This window comes from Heptranchias perlo, chromosome 2, assembly GCF_035084215.1.
Source record: "Heptranchias perlo isolate sHepPer1 chromosome 2, sHepPer1.hap1, whole genome shotgun sequence".
NCBI lineage: Eukaryota > Metazoa > Chordata > Chondrichthyes > Hexanchiformes > Hexanchidae > Heptranchias > Heptranchias perlo.
The window spans coordinates 123,060,176-123,074,076 of record NC_090326.1 but is presented as its reverse complement, the minus strand read 5'-3'; the positions used below and the strand labels follow the sequence as shown (position 1 = coordinate 123,074,076).

The window sequence follows — 13,901 nt, the reverse complement described above, 5'->3', positions numbered from 1 at the left end:
TGAAGATGCCTGCAAACTTAGACTTTGAGCAGAGGTTGCTGGCTGCTAATCAAGAACTAGCTTCTAGCCAAGCTGTTCCAGTACAGCTATAACACTGGCATCTACCCGACAAAGTGAAAAATTGCCAGGTATGTCCTGGTCACAAAAGGTAGGACAAATCTAATTCGGCCAATTACCGCCCCCATCAGTCTACTCTGTCATCAGCATGAAAGGTGTTATCAACAGTGCTATCAAGTGGCACTTACTCACCAATAACCTGCTGAACAATGCTCAGTTCGGGTTCCGCCAGGACCACTCGGCTCCAGATCTCATTACAGCCTTGGTTCAAACAGGGACAGAAGAGCTGAATTCCAGAGGTGAAATGAGAGTGACTGCCCTTGACATCAAGACAGCATTTGACCGAGCGTGGCATCAAGGAGCCCTAGTAAAATTGAAGTCAATGGAATTAGGGGGAAAACCCTCCAGTGGCTGGAGTCACATCTAGCACAAAGGAAGGTAGTAGTGGTTGTTGAAGGCTAATCATCTCAGCCCCAGGAAATCGCTGCAGAAGTTCTTCAGTTGTAAACAATTTTACAACACCAAGTTATAGTCCAGCAATTTTATTTTAAATTCACAAGCTTTCGGAGGCTTCCTCCTTCCTCAGGTGAACGAACGAAATGATTTCATTTCGTTCACCTGAGGAAGGAGGAAGCCTCCGAAAGCTTGTGAATTTAAAATAAAATTGCTGGACTATAACTTGATGTTGTAAAATTGTTTACAATTGTCAACCCCAGTCCATAACCGGCATCTCCACATCGAAGTTCTTCAGGGCAGTGTCCTAGGCCCAACCATCTTCAGCTGCTTCATCAATGACCTTCCCTCCCTCACAAGGTCAGAAATGAGTTTGTTCACTGATGATTACACAGTGTTCAGTTCCATTCGCAACCCCCCCCGATAACTAAGCAGTTCATGCCCTATGCAGCAAGACCTGGACAACATCCAGGCTTGGGCTGATAAGTGGCAAGTAATATTTGCGCCAGCCAAATACCAGGCAATGACCATCTCCAACAAGAGAGAGTCTAACCACCTCCCCTTGACAGTCAATGGTATTACCATCACTGAATCCTCCACCATTAACATCCTGGGGGGCGGGGGGGGGGGGGGGGGAAGTCACCATTGACCAGAAACTTAACTGGGCCAACCTTATAAATACTGTGGCTACAAGAGCAGGTCAGAAGCTGAGTATTATGCGGCAAGTGACTCACCTCCTGACGGGTCAAAGCCTTTCCACCATCTACAAAGCACAAGTCAGGAGTGTGATGGAATACTCTCCACTTGCCTGGATGAGTGCAGCTCCAACAACACTCAAGAAGCTTGACACCATCCAGGACAAAGCAGCACACTTCATTGGCACCCCATCTACCACCCTAAACATTCACTCTCTTCATCACCGGCACACAGTGGCAGCAGTGTGTACCATCCACAAGGTGCACTGCAGCAACCCGCCAAGGCTTCTTCGACAGCTTCTTCGATACCACCTAGAAGGACAAGAGCAGCAGGCGCATGGGAACACCATCACCTGCACGTTCCCCTCCAAGTCATACACCATCCTGACTTGGAAATATATCGCCATTCATTCATCATCCGCTGGGTCAAAATCCCTACCTAACTGCACTGTGGGAGAACCTTCATCACATGGACTGCAGCGGGTCAAGGGCAATTAGGGATGGGCAATAAATGCTGGCCTTGCCAGTGAAACCCACATCCAGTGAATGAATTTTTTTTTTTAAAAAACACTGAAGAAAACCAATTTGCAGCACTACGAGGATAAGGCGGGGGAGTGGGAACAGCTGGATTGCTCTTGCAGAGCGCCAGCTCGGACTCGATGGGACAAATGGCCCTCTTCCGCGTTGTAACCATTCTATGACTCTATGACTGTTTATTTTCTCCCGGAGCACTGAGAATAATTGCAGAAACTCTTAACTACCACCACCCTGCTGAAATAAGCTAGCTAAGCACAGACCCAAGATCAAAAGAAACTATAGAATCATTGGTTTTTCACTCTTTTCTGAATTTAAGAATGGCCATCGTTATATTATCAAGGCTTTGTCGACAGTTGAGGACACCACTCTCACTTTTCAAATAAAAAGTTTCTTAATGTGAAATATAACATAGTGAAGGCAAAAGGATGCAAAGGATATATAAATGTTCTAAAGTTGAATTTTAATTTGCTTGGCTATTGTCTGATCCCTATAATGCTATTTGGATTTGGAACAATAATACAGCTAGTTCCCTGCCCACCCCCATCCTACCAGGCCCCCTCTGATCCCGCTGCTTTCCCATGGGATATAATTTTAACTTGTTTTTAACAGGCTGCGTGCAGGCCACCTGCCGGAAGACACCAGTGTCCTGCTTTAAATATGCAGATCAACTAGATTAACTATGACTGCTCTTGAAATCTGGTAATGTTCTCCCTTCTTGAGTTTTCCTCCACATAGTGTGGGTTAACTGTAGGCTTGTGTTCCATTAAGAGATGTAAAGGAGGAGGTAGTAGTGATACTGGATAGGATAAAAATAGATAAAGAGGAGGTACTTAAAAGATTGGCAGTACTCAAAGTAGAAAAGTCACCCGGTCCAGATGGGATGCATCTTAGGTTACTGAGGGAAGTAAAGGTAGATATTGCAGAGGCTTTGGCCACAATCTTCCAATCCTCGTTAGATATGTGGGCAGTGCGAGAGGACTGGAGGATTGCAAAAGTTACACCCCTATTCAAAAAAGGTGAGGGAGATAAACCCAGTAATACAGGCCAGTCAACCTAACATCAGTGGTGGGGAAACTTTGAGTCAATAATAATGGGACAAAATTAATTGGCACTTGGAAAAGTATGGGCTAATAAATGAAAGTCAGCATGGATTTGTTAATGCAAAATCCTGTTTGACTAACTTGATTGAGTTCTATGATGAGGTAACGGAGAGGGTTGATGAGGGTAATGCGGTTGATATGCATATTGACTTTCAAAAAGGGATTTGATAAAGTACTACACAATAGACTTGTAAGCAACATTAAAGCCCATGGGATTAAAGGGACAGTGGCAGCGTGGATACAAAATTGGCTAAGGGACAGAAAATAGAGAGCAGTGGTGAATGGCTGTTTTTCAGACTGGATGGAAGTATACAGTGGTGTTCCCCAGGGTCGGTACAAGGGCCATTGCTCTTTTTGATATATATTAATAACCTGGACTTGGGTATAGAGGGTATAATTTCAAAGTTTGTAAATGAAACTCAGAAATGTAGTAAACAATGTGGAGGATAGTAACAGACTTCATGAGGACATAGACTGACTGGTGAAATAGGTAGACACGTGGCAGATGAAATTTAACAGAGAAGTATGAAGTGATACATTTCGGTAGGAAGAATGAGGAGACACAATATAAACCAAATGGTACAATTTTAAACGGGGTACAAGAACAGAGAGACCTGGGGGTGTATGCACACAAATCTTTGAAGGTGGCAGGACAAGGTGAGAAGGCTGTTAAAGCATATGGGATCCTGGGCTTTATTAATAATGGCACAGGAGTACAAAAGCAAGGAAGTTATGCTAAACCTTTATAAAACACTGGTTAGGCCTGAGCTGGAATATTGGGCTCAATTTTAAATTTAAATTGCTGGTGCGTTGGGGCTGCGAAATTGGCAAAAATGCAGACGCGCCTGTGTGTGCACGGGCGTCCCGAATGCGGAAGACCCACCGGCAAGGTAATTAAAGAACCAAATGTACCTCTTTGAGGTACTTAAGGCACTTTCCCTGTGACATATTAGGTAGTTAGAACGATTTTTAAACTTACCTGGGAGGCTTTCCCAGGACTTCCCCACGGCTTCCGATTCACACCTGGTGAAACCAGGCGTGAAGGGCCAGGTCAGGCAAAAAATAAACTAAATAAATTAAATAAAAAACTATTGCACAAAGTTAAAACACAAAATCAACCTACCTTTCCACCCTGGTCCGATGTCTGAGTCTCCCCCTCCGCTGTCCGTCTCAGCCCCCGATGTCTCCCTGATCTTCCCCTCTCCCCCACCTCGATCTTCCGTTCCAGCGCCGGATGACATCTCACTCTCCCTCTTCTCCCACCCCCACCCCCAGGGATGAAGGACTTCAGTTATGTGGCGAGATTGGAGAAGCTGGGGTTGTTCGCCTTCAGGCAGAAACGGTTAAGAGGAGATTTGATAGAGGTGTTCAAAATCATGAATGGTTTTGATAGAGTAAATAAGGAAAAACTGTTTCCAGTGGCAGAAGGGTTGGTAACCAGAGGGCACAGATTTAAGGATGATAAAGAGCATACAGGGAAAGATAAGGCAAAAAAGGGAAGCTTATGTCAGACACCAAGAGCTCAATACTGCAGAAAGCCTAGAGTATAGAAAGTGCAGGGGTGAAATTAAGAAGGAAATTAAGAAAGCAAAGAGAGGAATGAAAAAAAGTGGCAAGGAAAATTAAGGAAAAACCCAATAATGTTTTATAAATACATATAGATCAAGAGGATAACTAAGGAAAGAGTAGGGCCTATTAGAGACCAAAAAGGTAACCTATGTGTGGAGGCAGAAGACGTGGGTATGTTTCTTATTGAATACTTTGCGTCTGTCTTCACAAAAGAGGGGGATGATGCAGACGCTGTAGTTAAGGAGGAGGAGTGTGAAATATTGGATGGGATAAATATAATGAGGGGAAGTATTAAGGGGTTTAGCATCTTTGAAAGTAGACTAATCGGCAGGCCCGGACAAAATGTATCCCAGGCTGCTAAGAGAAGCAAGGGAGGAAATAGCGGATGCTCTGACCATCATTTTCCAATCCTCCCTGGCTGCAGGCATGGGGCAGGAGGATTGGAGGACTGCTAACGTTGTACCGTTGTTTAAAAAGGGAGAAAGAGATAGACCGAGTAATCATAGGCCAGTCAGCCTAACCTCGGTGGTGGGCAAATTATTGGAATCGATTCTGGGGGACAGCACAAAGAGTCATTTGGAAAGGCACAGATTAATCAAGGACAGTTAGCATGAATTTGTTAAGGGAAGGTCGTGTCTGACTAACTTGATTGAATTTTTTGAGCCGGTGACTAGGAAGGGTCGATGAGGGTAACGCATTTGATGTAGTGTACATGGATTTTAGCAAGGCTTTGGACAAGGTACCACATGGCAGACTGGTCAAAAAGTAAAAGCCCATGGGATCCAAGGGAAAGTGGCTAGTTGGATCCAAAATTGGCTCAGTGGCAGAAAGCAAAGGGTAATGGTTGACGGGTGATTTTGTGACTGGAAGGCTGTTTTCAGTGGGGTCCCGCAAGGCTCAGTACTATGGCCCTTGCTTTTTGTGGTATATATTGATGATTTGGACTTGAATGTGGGGGGCTTGATCAAGAAGTTTGCAGATGATACAAAAATTGGCCGTGTGGTTGATAGTGAGGAGGAAAGCTGCAGACTGCAGGAAAATATCAATGGACTGGTCAGGTGGGCAGAAAAGTGGCAAATGGAATTCAATCCAGACAAGTGTGAGGTATTGCATTTCTAAGGAATCTTACAACACCAGGTTATAGTCCAACTGTTTTATTTGAAAATCACAAGCTTTCGGAGGCTTTCTCCTTCGTCAGGTGAGTGACGTATTGCATTTGGGGAGAGCAAACGAATACACAATAAATGGGAGGATTCCGAGAGGTGTAGAGGAACAAAGGGACCTTGGAGTGCATGTCCACAGATCGCTGAAGGTGTTGAATAGGTAGATAAGGTGGTTAAAAAGGCTTACGGGATACTTTCTTTTATTAACCGAGGCATAGAATATAAGAGCAGGGAGGTTATGTTCGAACTATATAAAACATTGGCTAGGCCACAGCTTAAGTACTGCGTGCAGTTCTGGTCACCACGTTACTGGAAAGATGTGATTGCACTAGTGAGGGTACAGAGGAGATATAGTGGAAAGGGAGGACCTATTTCCCTTAGCAGAGGGGCCAATGACCATGGGGCATAGATTTAAAGTAATTGGTAAAAGGATTAGAAGGGAGCTGAGGAGAAATTTTTTCACCCAGAGGGTGGTGGGGGTCTGGAACTCATTGCCTGAAAGGCAGAAACCCTCAACTCATTTAAAAAGTACTTGGCTATGCTCTTGAAATGCAATTACCTACAGGGCTACGGACCAAATGCTGGAAAGTGGAATTAAGCTGGATAGCTCTTTTTCAATGGCATGGACACGATGGGCCGAATGGCCTCCTTCTGTCCATAACTTTCTATGATTTAAGGTGATTGGTTCTTTTGCCAGAGGTGACATGAGGAAACTTTTTTTTTTAACGCAGCAAGTTGTTGTAATCTGGAATGCACTGCCTGAAAGAGTGGTGGAAGCAGATTCAAAAAGGAATTGAATAAATACTTGAAGGGAAAAAATTTACAGGGCTATGGGGAAAGAGCAGGGGAGTGGGACTCGTTGGCTAGCTCTTTCAAAGAGCCAGCACGGGCACGATGGGCCGAATGGCCTCATGCGCTGTAACATACTGTGATACTATGTTTATCTGTACCATTTGGGTGGGGCATTTAACAGGCAGCTGATCCAATAGCGCCCATTTTACAACCCTGCTGAATTTGAAAGTTTGGCCGATGGTTTCCATGTGAATCTTTAATCTAAAACATAAACAATTTGTTAAACTATATCAATATATAAACTCCCTGCTAGCCAAGTGAATTTTCTGACACTCCATTATTGAACTAGGCAATTCACATTCTCAATTCAAGATCATGTTGAAAAGTACTACATCTTCATCAGGGAGGAGATTATAGGCTTTGTAAAACATTGAAGTTGCTGGCTATGACTGGCAGGACCACACCCTCTTGATGATTACCTCTCTACCACTTTTGCAATCTGTTAATCCATCATAGTTTACATGGGCTTAGAATCTAAATATTGGTAATTAATGAGAACTTGATACACTTACAGTAGAGAGATGCATGAGAAAATGAGGGAAGCAACGTATTTGGGACGGGGTTAAGAGATCAAATGTATGGTCCAAGAGTTGGACCAAGGATGCTTCCAAAGGCAAAGTGGTTCTATAGTGCAGAGCTGTAATGGTATAAAGATGAGTCTGATGGTGGAACATAGGGCCTTGGTTGGGATATATGGTGGAAGAATATTACCCATAAAGGGTGAGAGATTTGAAAATGAGGATTAAGATCTTGAAGTTTATTTGCTGTGGTGCGAGAGATGGGGGTGCTGAGCTTTGTAAAGAAGAGAACTCAGGCTGTAGATTTCTGAATTGACAAAGATGGAAGAGGGGAACTCAACAAGTACAATATTTGAGAAGTTGATCCTAGAGATGGTGAAGCAGTCCATGATGGTTTCAGCACCAGATGGGCTGAGTGGGCAGTGTTCTAGAGGTGACAAAAGGGAACCTTGGCAATTGATTAGATGTGGAGTAGCAAGCTTAGCTTAGGGTTGAAGGGAATACCAAGGTTATATGCCACTGGTGAAGCATCCCCCTCCTGCAGATGTTCTTTTACACAAGAAGCACTATAGAAATTGATGGTTCTTGAGTTTGGTTTGTTCTTTGTGTGGATTAACATTGTGCATTCCAACTATGTGTCAATTGAACAGGAACTGTTGCATCACAAAACTTTTTTTTAAAAAAAGTACAATTACAAAGTCCATACCTCTTGCTCATTGTGTTGTGAGAAAACAAAGGCTACATTCCTTCTTTCAACAGTCAGTACTCAACAAAGCAGGTGAAGTAACTATGCTGTTTGAATTTGGGCTGCATGTACAAACCACTCTCAACACAGTCCAACAAACTCATTCAGTTCATGCACTACTTGAGATAATAAAATCAGTGCGAGAGATGGATAATAGTCATGTTACAGCTGAAGCCCCAAGGTTTACAAATTATATATAAATAGCCAAACTGCAGAAGCTATTGGTTTTACTTTATTATACATGCAATTATTAAGACTATCAAGACAAAAATTAAGAAGACACACAAGATAAGTTTGACATTACTTTGTTCAGTCTTATCTAAATGAGAAAATGGCAAAGACCCTGTGAACAAACATTGGTGCTGAAAGAAAACCTAAATATGCATTATTTACATAGTACCAGCAGCTAAACACTAGTTCAATACAGAATAAAATGCTTACTGATGCAGTGGGATTGTATTTAAAAGTAAACATTAAAAATAGGGTTAATTATGCCAACAAATTTTTTTAAAATAAAATGTCACAAAAGATCCCGTCTAATATGACCCCCTGTGATTAATTAGTCTTGTGTATAAACAGTTCAAAGTAACAGCAAGAAAAATTGTGAGAAATCGCTGTGACTTTAGGCCATTTAGAGTAAAACATCACAAATATCGACAGTGATGAACATACATGTAACACAAGGTCAAAGACTGAGATGCAACTTTCAATTTTAAATTTAAGTCTTAGAAAAATTCATACCTAGTTAGTTACAATTAACAGAACTATTTAATTGTTTTCACATTTTATCATTTCAACAATGTGCCTTACATCTGTGACAAGGTTCTCTTTGCACCTTGTTTAAATGCATCATTATTATACTGGCTTTATTTAACAAAATCGGCACCCACCATTTCTTAATGTATTTTAATCAGTGATTTGTTATTGTTTGTTGCAAAACATTCATTCAGTCATTACTGAGGTGAAGTCAAATTCTGGTTAATTTTCCTTCATAAGGGCAGGAAAATGTGTTAGAAATGATACAATTTTGCTGATGTAGTCACACTGGAATTAAACAATTACACCATGAAACAGTGATAGAACCAGTACAGGACTGGCTGGGTTACCAGTACTTGTTCCTAATTGGCATCAACAGACAGCCACTCCCACATTGTGAGCACACAAAGCCTCCTGGCAACTGCATAAAAATTGGTAATACCACCAAATGTGCTTGCTGTCATTTACATTCTCTTGGAACAGATAGGTACTTAAAATTTTCACTTATTGGTGATCAATCCAGCCCACACCTTCATATACCTAAACCCTGTCAGAATGTTAAAGGCATCTTATATCAAGTTAGTCAAATAATTCAAAACAGAAACTAGGCATCACCTTCACTTGCAGGTCCATGGAAAATGGCTTTGATCCGAGCAGTCAGAATGTAAGAAGCTAGATGAAAATTCTCTTTTTAAAAAAAAATGTAAATACAATAGCTAATGAAATACATCTAGAAGTCTGCAACCTTAGCTAGAACAAGTAACAGGGAACACTTTCACTTTAAAATCTCCAGTAAAAGTAGCAGCTTTTCTTTTTTTTTAAGCAAGCAATGGAATTAATTGCACATTTAAACATCCTCTTTGATCCATAAATTTACAAACCCAGTGTTTCAGGCTTCTGCAAAGTAACTCCAGCAGCAAATAAGCAGAGAGACTTGTAACGCTTTCTTTTACAAGAGGAAAGACAGCTTAAAGCAGACATTTTATGAAAAAAAAAATCTCAACACAAGCAGAGACGTCTGACGTTTTGCATATCTGGAATAATTCCCAAAGCAAACGCATTCAAGTAAAGCACCCTGCACGAATGGCCAAAGCCATCTGCAGATGCTGAAGGTACCACAAAGCACAGTAGCAAGTGCATTCTCAGTTGGTTTTCTGCTTAAATAAAATCAAGTTGGACCTATTAATCAAGTCTCCACAGTTCTCAGGATTTGTCGAATGATTGGAATGTCACTTTTGTGCACACAAGATGCCAGCTTCGTTCCGGCTTTGCTAATCACATAGATGCCTAAGATGGGGTGAGCCCTGGGCTTGTAATCTCAGCATTGGGACTTGCAAGACATTCACTTGACTTCAGGCTTGTAAGAGACTTGTAGCTCGTCATGGAAGTCAGAGATCCACATAGACCAAGTAATGAGGGAGTGTCCTCCTTCCCTATAAATGAAACAAAATCTTTACTTTCAATTGGTATAAAACTCAAGCACATCATTCTGATTAGCTGTGGAGCAAATTTAACCACTTTCCTTCTCTGTGTAAAATAGACAAATCACAATATTACCGAATGGAATTGGTTATAAAACTCACTTTATTAAAGGATTGATGGCACTAAGTCCTGCATGCAAGAGAGAAATCAGGAGGGCAAAAAGGGGACATGAGATTGCTTTGGCAGATAAGGCAAAGGAGAATCCAAAGAGCTTCTACAAATACATAAAGGGCAAAAGGGTAACTAGGGAGAGAGTAGGGCCTCTTAAGGATCAACAAGGTCATCTATGTGCGGAACCACAAGAGATGGGTGAGATCCTAAATGAATATTTCACATCGGTATTTACGGTTGTGAAAGGCATGGATGTTAGGGAACTTGGGGAAATAAATAGTGATGTCTTGAGGAGTGTACATATTACAGAGAGGGAGGTGCTGGAAGTCTTAACACGCATCAAGGTAGATAAATCTCCGGGACCTGATTAAATGTATCCCAGGACGTTATGGGAGGTTAGGGAGGAAATTGCGGGTCCCCTAGCAGAGATATTTGAATCATCCACCGCTACAGGTGAGGTGCCTGAAGATTGGAGGGTAGCAAATGTTGTGCCTTTGTTTAAGAAGGGCAGCAGGGAAAAGCCTGGGAACTACATCTGTAGTGGGTAAGTTGTTAGAGGGTATTCTGAGAGATAGGATCTACAGGCATTTGGAGAGGCAGGGACTGATTAGGAACAGTCAACATGGTTTTGTGAGAGGAAAATCATGTCTCACGAATTTGATTGAGTTTTTTGACAAGGTACCACATGGTAGGTTGTTACATAAGGTTAAATCTCACGGGATCCAAGGTGAGGTAGCCAATTGGATACAAAATTGGATTGACGACAGAAGACAGAGGGTGGTTGTAGAGGGTTGTTTTTCAAACTGGAGGCCTGTGACCAGCGGTGTGCCTCAGGGATCGGTGCTGGGTCCGCTGTTATTTGTTATTTATATTAATGATTTGGATGATAATTTAGGAGGCATGGTTAGTAAGTTTGCAGATGACACCAAGATTGGTGGCATTGTGGACAGTGAAGAAGGTTATCTAGGATTGCAACGGGATCTTGATAAATTGGGCCAGTGGGCCGATGAATGGCAGATGGAGTTTAATTTAGATAAATGTGAGGTGATGCATTTTGGTAGATCGAATCGGGCCAGGACCTACTCTGTTAATGGTAGGGCGTTGGGGAGAGTTATCGAACAAAGAGATCTAGGAGTACAGGTTCATAGCTCCTTGAAAGTGGAGTCACAGGTGGATAGGGTGGTGAAGAAGGCATTCAGCATGCTTGGTTTCATTGGTCAGAACATTGAATACAGGAGTTGGGATGTCTTGTTGAAGTTGTACAAGACATTAGTAAGGCCACACTTGGAATACTGTGTGCAGTTCTGGTCACCCTATTATAGAAAGGATATTATTAAACTAGAAAGAGTGCAGAAAAGATTTACTAGGATGCTACCGGGACTTGATGGTTTGACTTATAGGGAGAGGTTGGGTAGACTGAGACTTTTTCCCCTAGAGAGTAGGAGGTTTAGGGGTGATCTTATAGAAGTCTATAAAATAATGAGGGGCATAGATAAGGTAGATAGTCAAAATCTTTTCCCAAAGGTAGGGGAGTCTATAACGAGGGGGCATAGATTTAAGGTGAGAGGGGAGAGATACAAAAGGGTCCAGAGGGGCAATTTTTTCACTCAAAGGGTGGTGAGTGTCTGGAACGAGCTGCCAGAGGCAGTAGTAGAGGCGGGTACAATTTTGTCTTTTAAAAAGCATTTGGACAGTTACATGGGTAAGATGGGTATAGAGGGATATGGGCCAAGTGCAGGAAATTGGGACTAGCTTAGTGGTATAAACTGGGCGACATGGACATGTTGGGCCGAAGGGCCTGTTTCCATGTTGTAAACTTCTATGATTCTACATAGAGGTGACTTACCTACCTTTTCTGTCGACCCATCCTCACTGACCTACATTGCCCCCCTATTTCCCACTATATTAAATTTAAAATTCTCACCCTTGTCTTCAAATCTGGCCTCAGCCCACCCTACCTCTGCAACTTCCTCCAACATTACATTCCCACCCCTAGCCTTCAATCGCCTTTTGTGTTCCCCCTCCGTTCATCCCATTATTAGAGGCAGAGCCTTCGGTTGTCTCTACCCTACTCTCCACTTAAACCTCTGCCTCTCCACTTCACCTTTAAAAGCCTTCTCAAAACCTCTCTTTTCGCCCAAGCTTCGATTACCTCTCCTAACTTTCACACCATGGCTTGGCGCCTGCTCCTTTGATCTATCTATTTATCTCCCCACTGTTATAGGCCTTGGGATTTTTTTTTCTGTGTTAAAGGTACTATATAAATTCAAATTATTGTGTAGTACCCATTAACCACAAAGCTTCTATTGCTTAAAATGAATTCCTATAAACAAGGTTATTCTGCGCTCACTAAAATAACACTGGAGTTAATGGAAATAATTCAACTCTGAAGAATTCTCCTGACCAATTCTCTTATAAACCTGAATGTATACATTACCCATCTACAGATAAAGGAAAACAACTACAAAGTTATATGTCAATCAAATACAACAAAGTCATTTCAAAACTTTTATTCCTGGTTTCTTTTCCTACTCATTATTTTGTCATCCACAGCACCATTTAACACATGCACAAATGAAAAATGGTTAGTGTTTAGGCAGGAAAATGATTTTTCCAACTACAGCTTTTAGGCTTTAATTTTTCAACTGGTGTTATTTTAAATGCTGACATCAACCTATTTAAAATATATGGGATAAGAATATAAGAAGATAAGAAATAGGAGGAGTAGGCCAATCAGCCCCTCGAGCCTGCTCCGCCATTCAATAAGATCATGGCTGATCTGATCCTAACCTCAAATCTAAATTCATGTCCAATTTCCTGCCCGCTCCCCATAACCCCTAATTCCCTTTACTTCTAGGAAACTGTCTATTTCTGTTTTAAATTTATTTAATGATGTAGCTTCCACAGCTTCCTGGGGCAGCAAATTCCACACACCTACTACCCTCTGAGTGAAGAAGTTTCTCCTCGTCTCAGTTTTGAAAGAGCAGCCCCTTATTCTAAGATTATGCCCCCTGGTTTTAGTTTCACCCATCCTTGGGAACATCCTTACCGCATCCACCCGATCAAGCCCCTTCACAATCTTATATGTTTCAATAAGATCGCCTCTCATTCTTCTGAACTCCAATGAGTAGAGTCCCAATCTACTCAACCTCTCCTCATAAGTCCGCCCCCTCATCCCCGGGATTAACCGAGTGAACCTTCTTTGTACTGCCTCGAGAGCAAGTATGTCTTTTCTTAAGTATGGAGACCAAAACTGTATGCAGTATTCCAGGTGCGGTCTCACCAATACCTTATATAACTGCAGCAATACCTCCCTGTTTTTATATTCTATCCCCCTAGCAATAAAAGCCAACATTCCGTTGGCCTTCTTGATCACCTGCTGCACCTGCATACTAACTTTTTGATTTTCTTGCACTAGGACCCCCCAGATCCCTTTGTACTGTAGTACTTTCCAGTTTCTCGCCATTAAGATAATAACTTGCTCTCTGATTTTTCCTGCCAAAGTGCATTACCTCACATTTTCCAATATTGTATTGCATCTGCCAAATCTCCGCCCACTCACCCAGCCTGTCTATATCCCCTTGTAGGTTTTTTATGTCCTCCTCACTCTCTACTTTCCCTCCCATCTTTGTATCATCTGCAAACTTTGATATGTTACACTCGGTCCCCTCCTCCAAATCGTTAATATAGATTGTAAAGAGTTGGGGACCCAGCACCGACCCCTGCGGAACACCACTGGCTACTGGTTGCCAGTCCGAGAATGAACCATTTATCCCAACTTTCTACTTCCTCTTAGATAACCAATCCTCCACCCATGCCAGAATATTACCCCCAATCCAGTGATTCTTTATCTTGAGCAATAA

At 42.1% G+C, this 13,901-nt stretch overlaps 1 protein-coding gene across 2 annotated transcripts in view; it reads right to left on the bottom strand.

Annotated features, from left to right (window-relative positions):
• Positions 1 to 7,915: 7,915 nt before the first annotated feature.
• The window catches only part of rundc3b (RUN domain containing 3b), a 118,828-nt gene continuing 112,842 nt past the window's right edge, over positions 7,916 to 13,901 (bottom strand). For both annotated transcript variants that reach the window (XM_068006945.1, XM_068006951.1), the window contains exon 11: positions 7,916 to 9,878. In XM_068006945.1, coding sequence (XP_067863046.1) covers positions 9,733 to 9,878 — 146 coding nt within the window. In that variant the 3' untranslated portion in view covers positions 7,916 to 9,732. The remainder of the gene's footprint in view (positions 9,879 to 13,901) is intronic.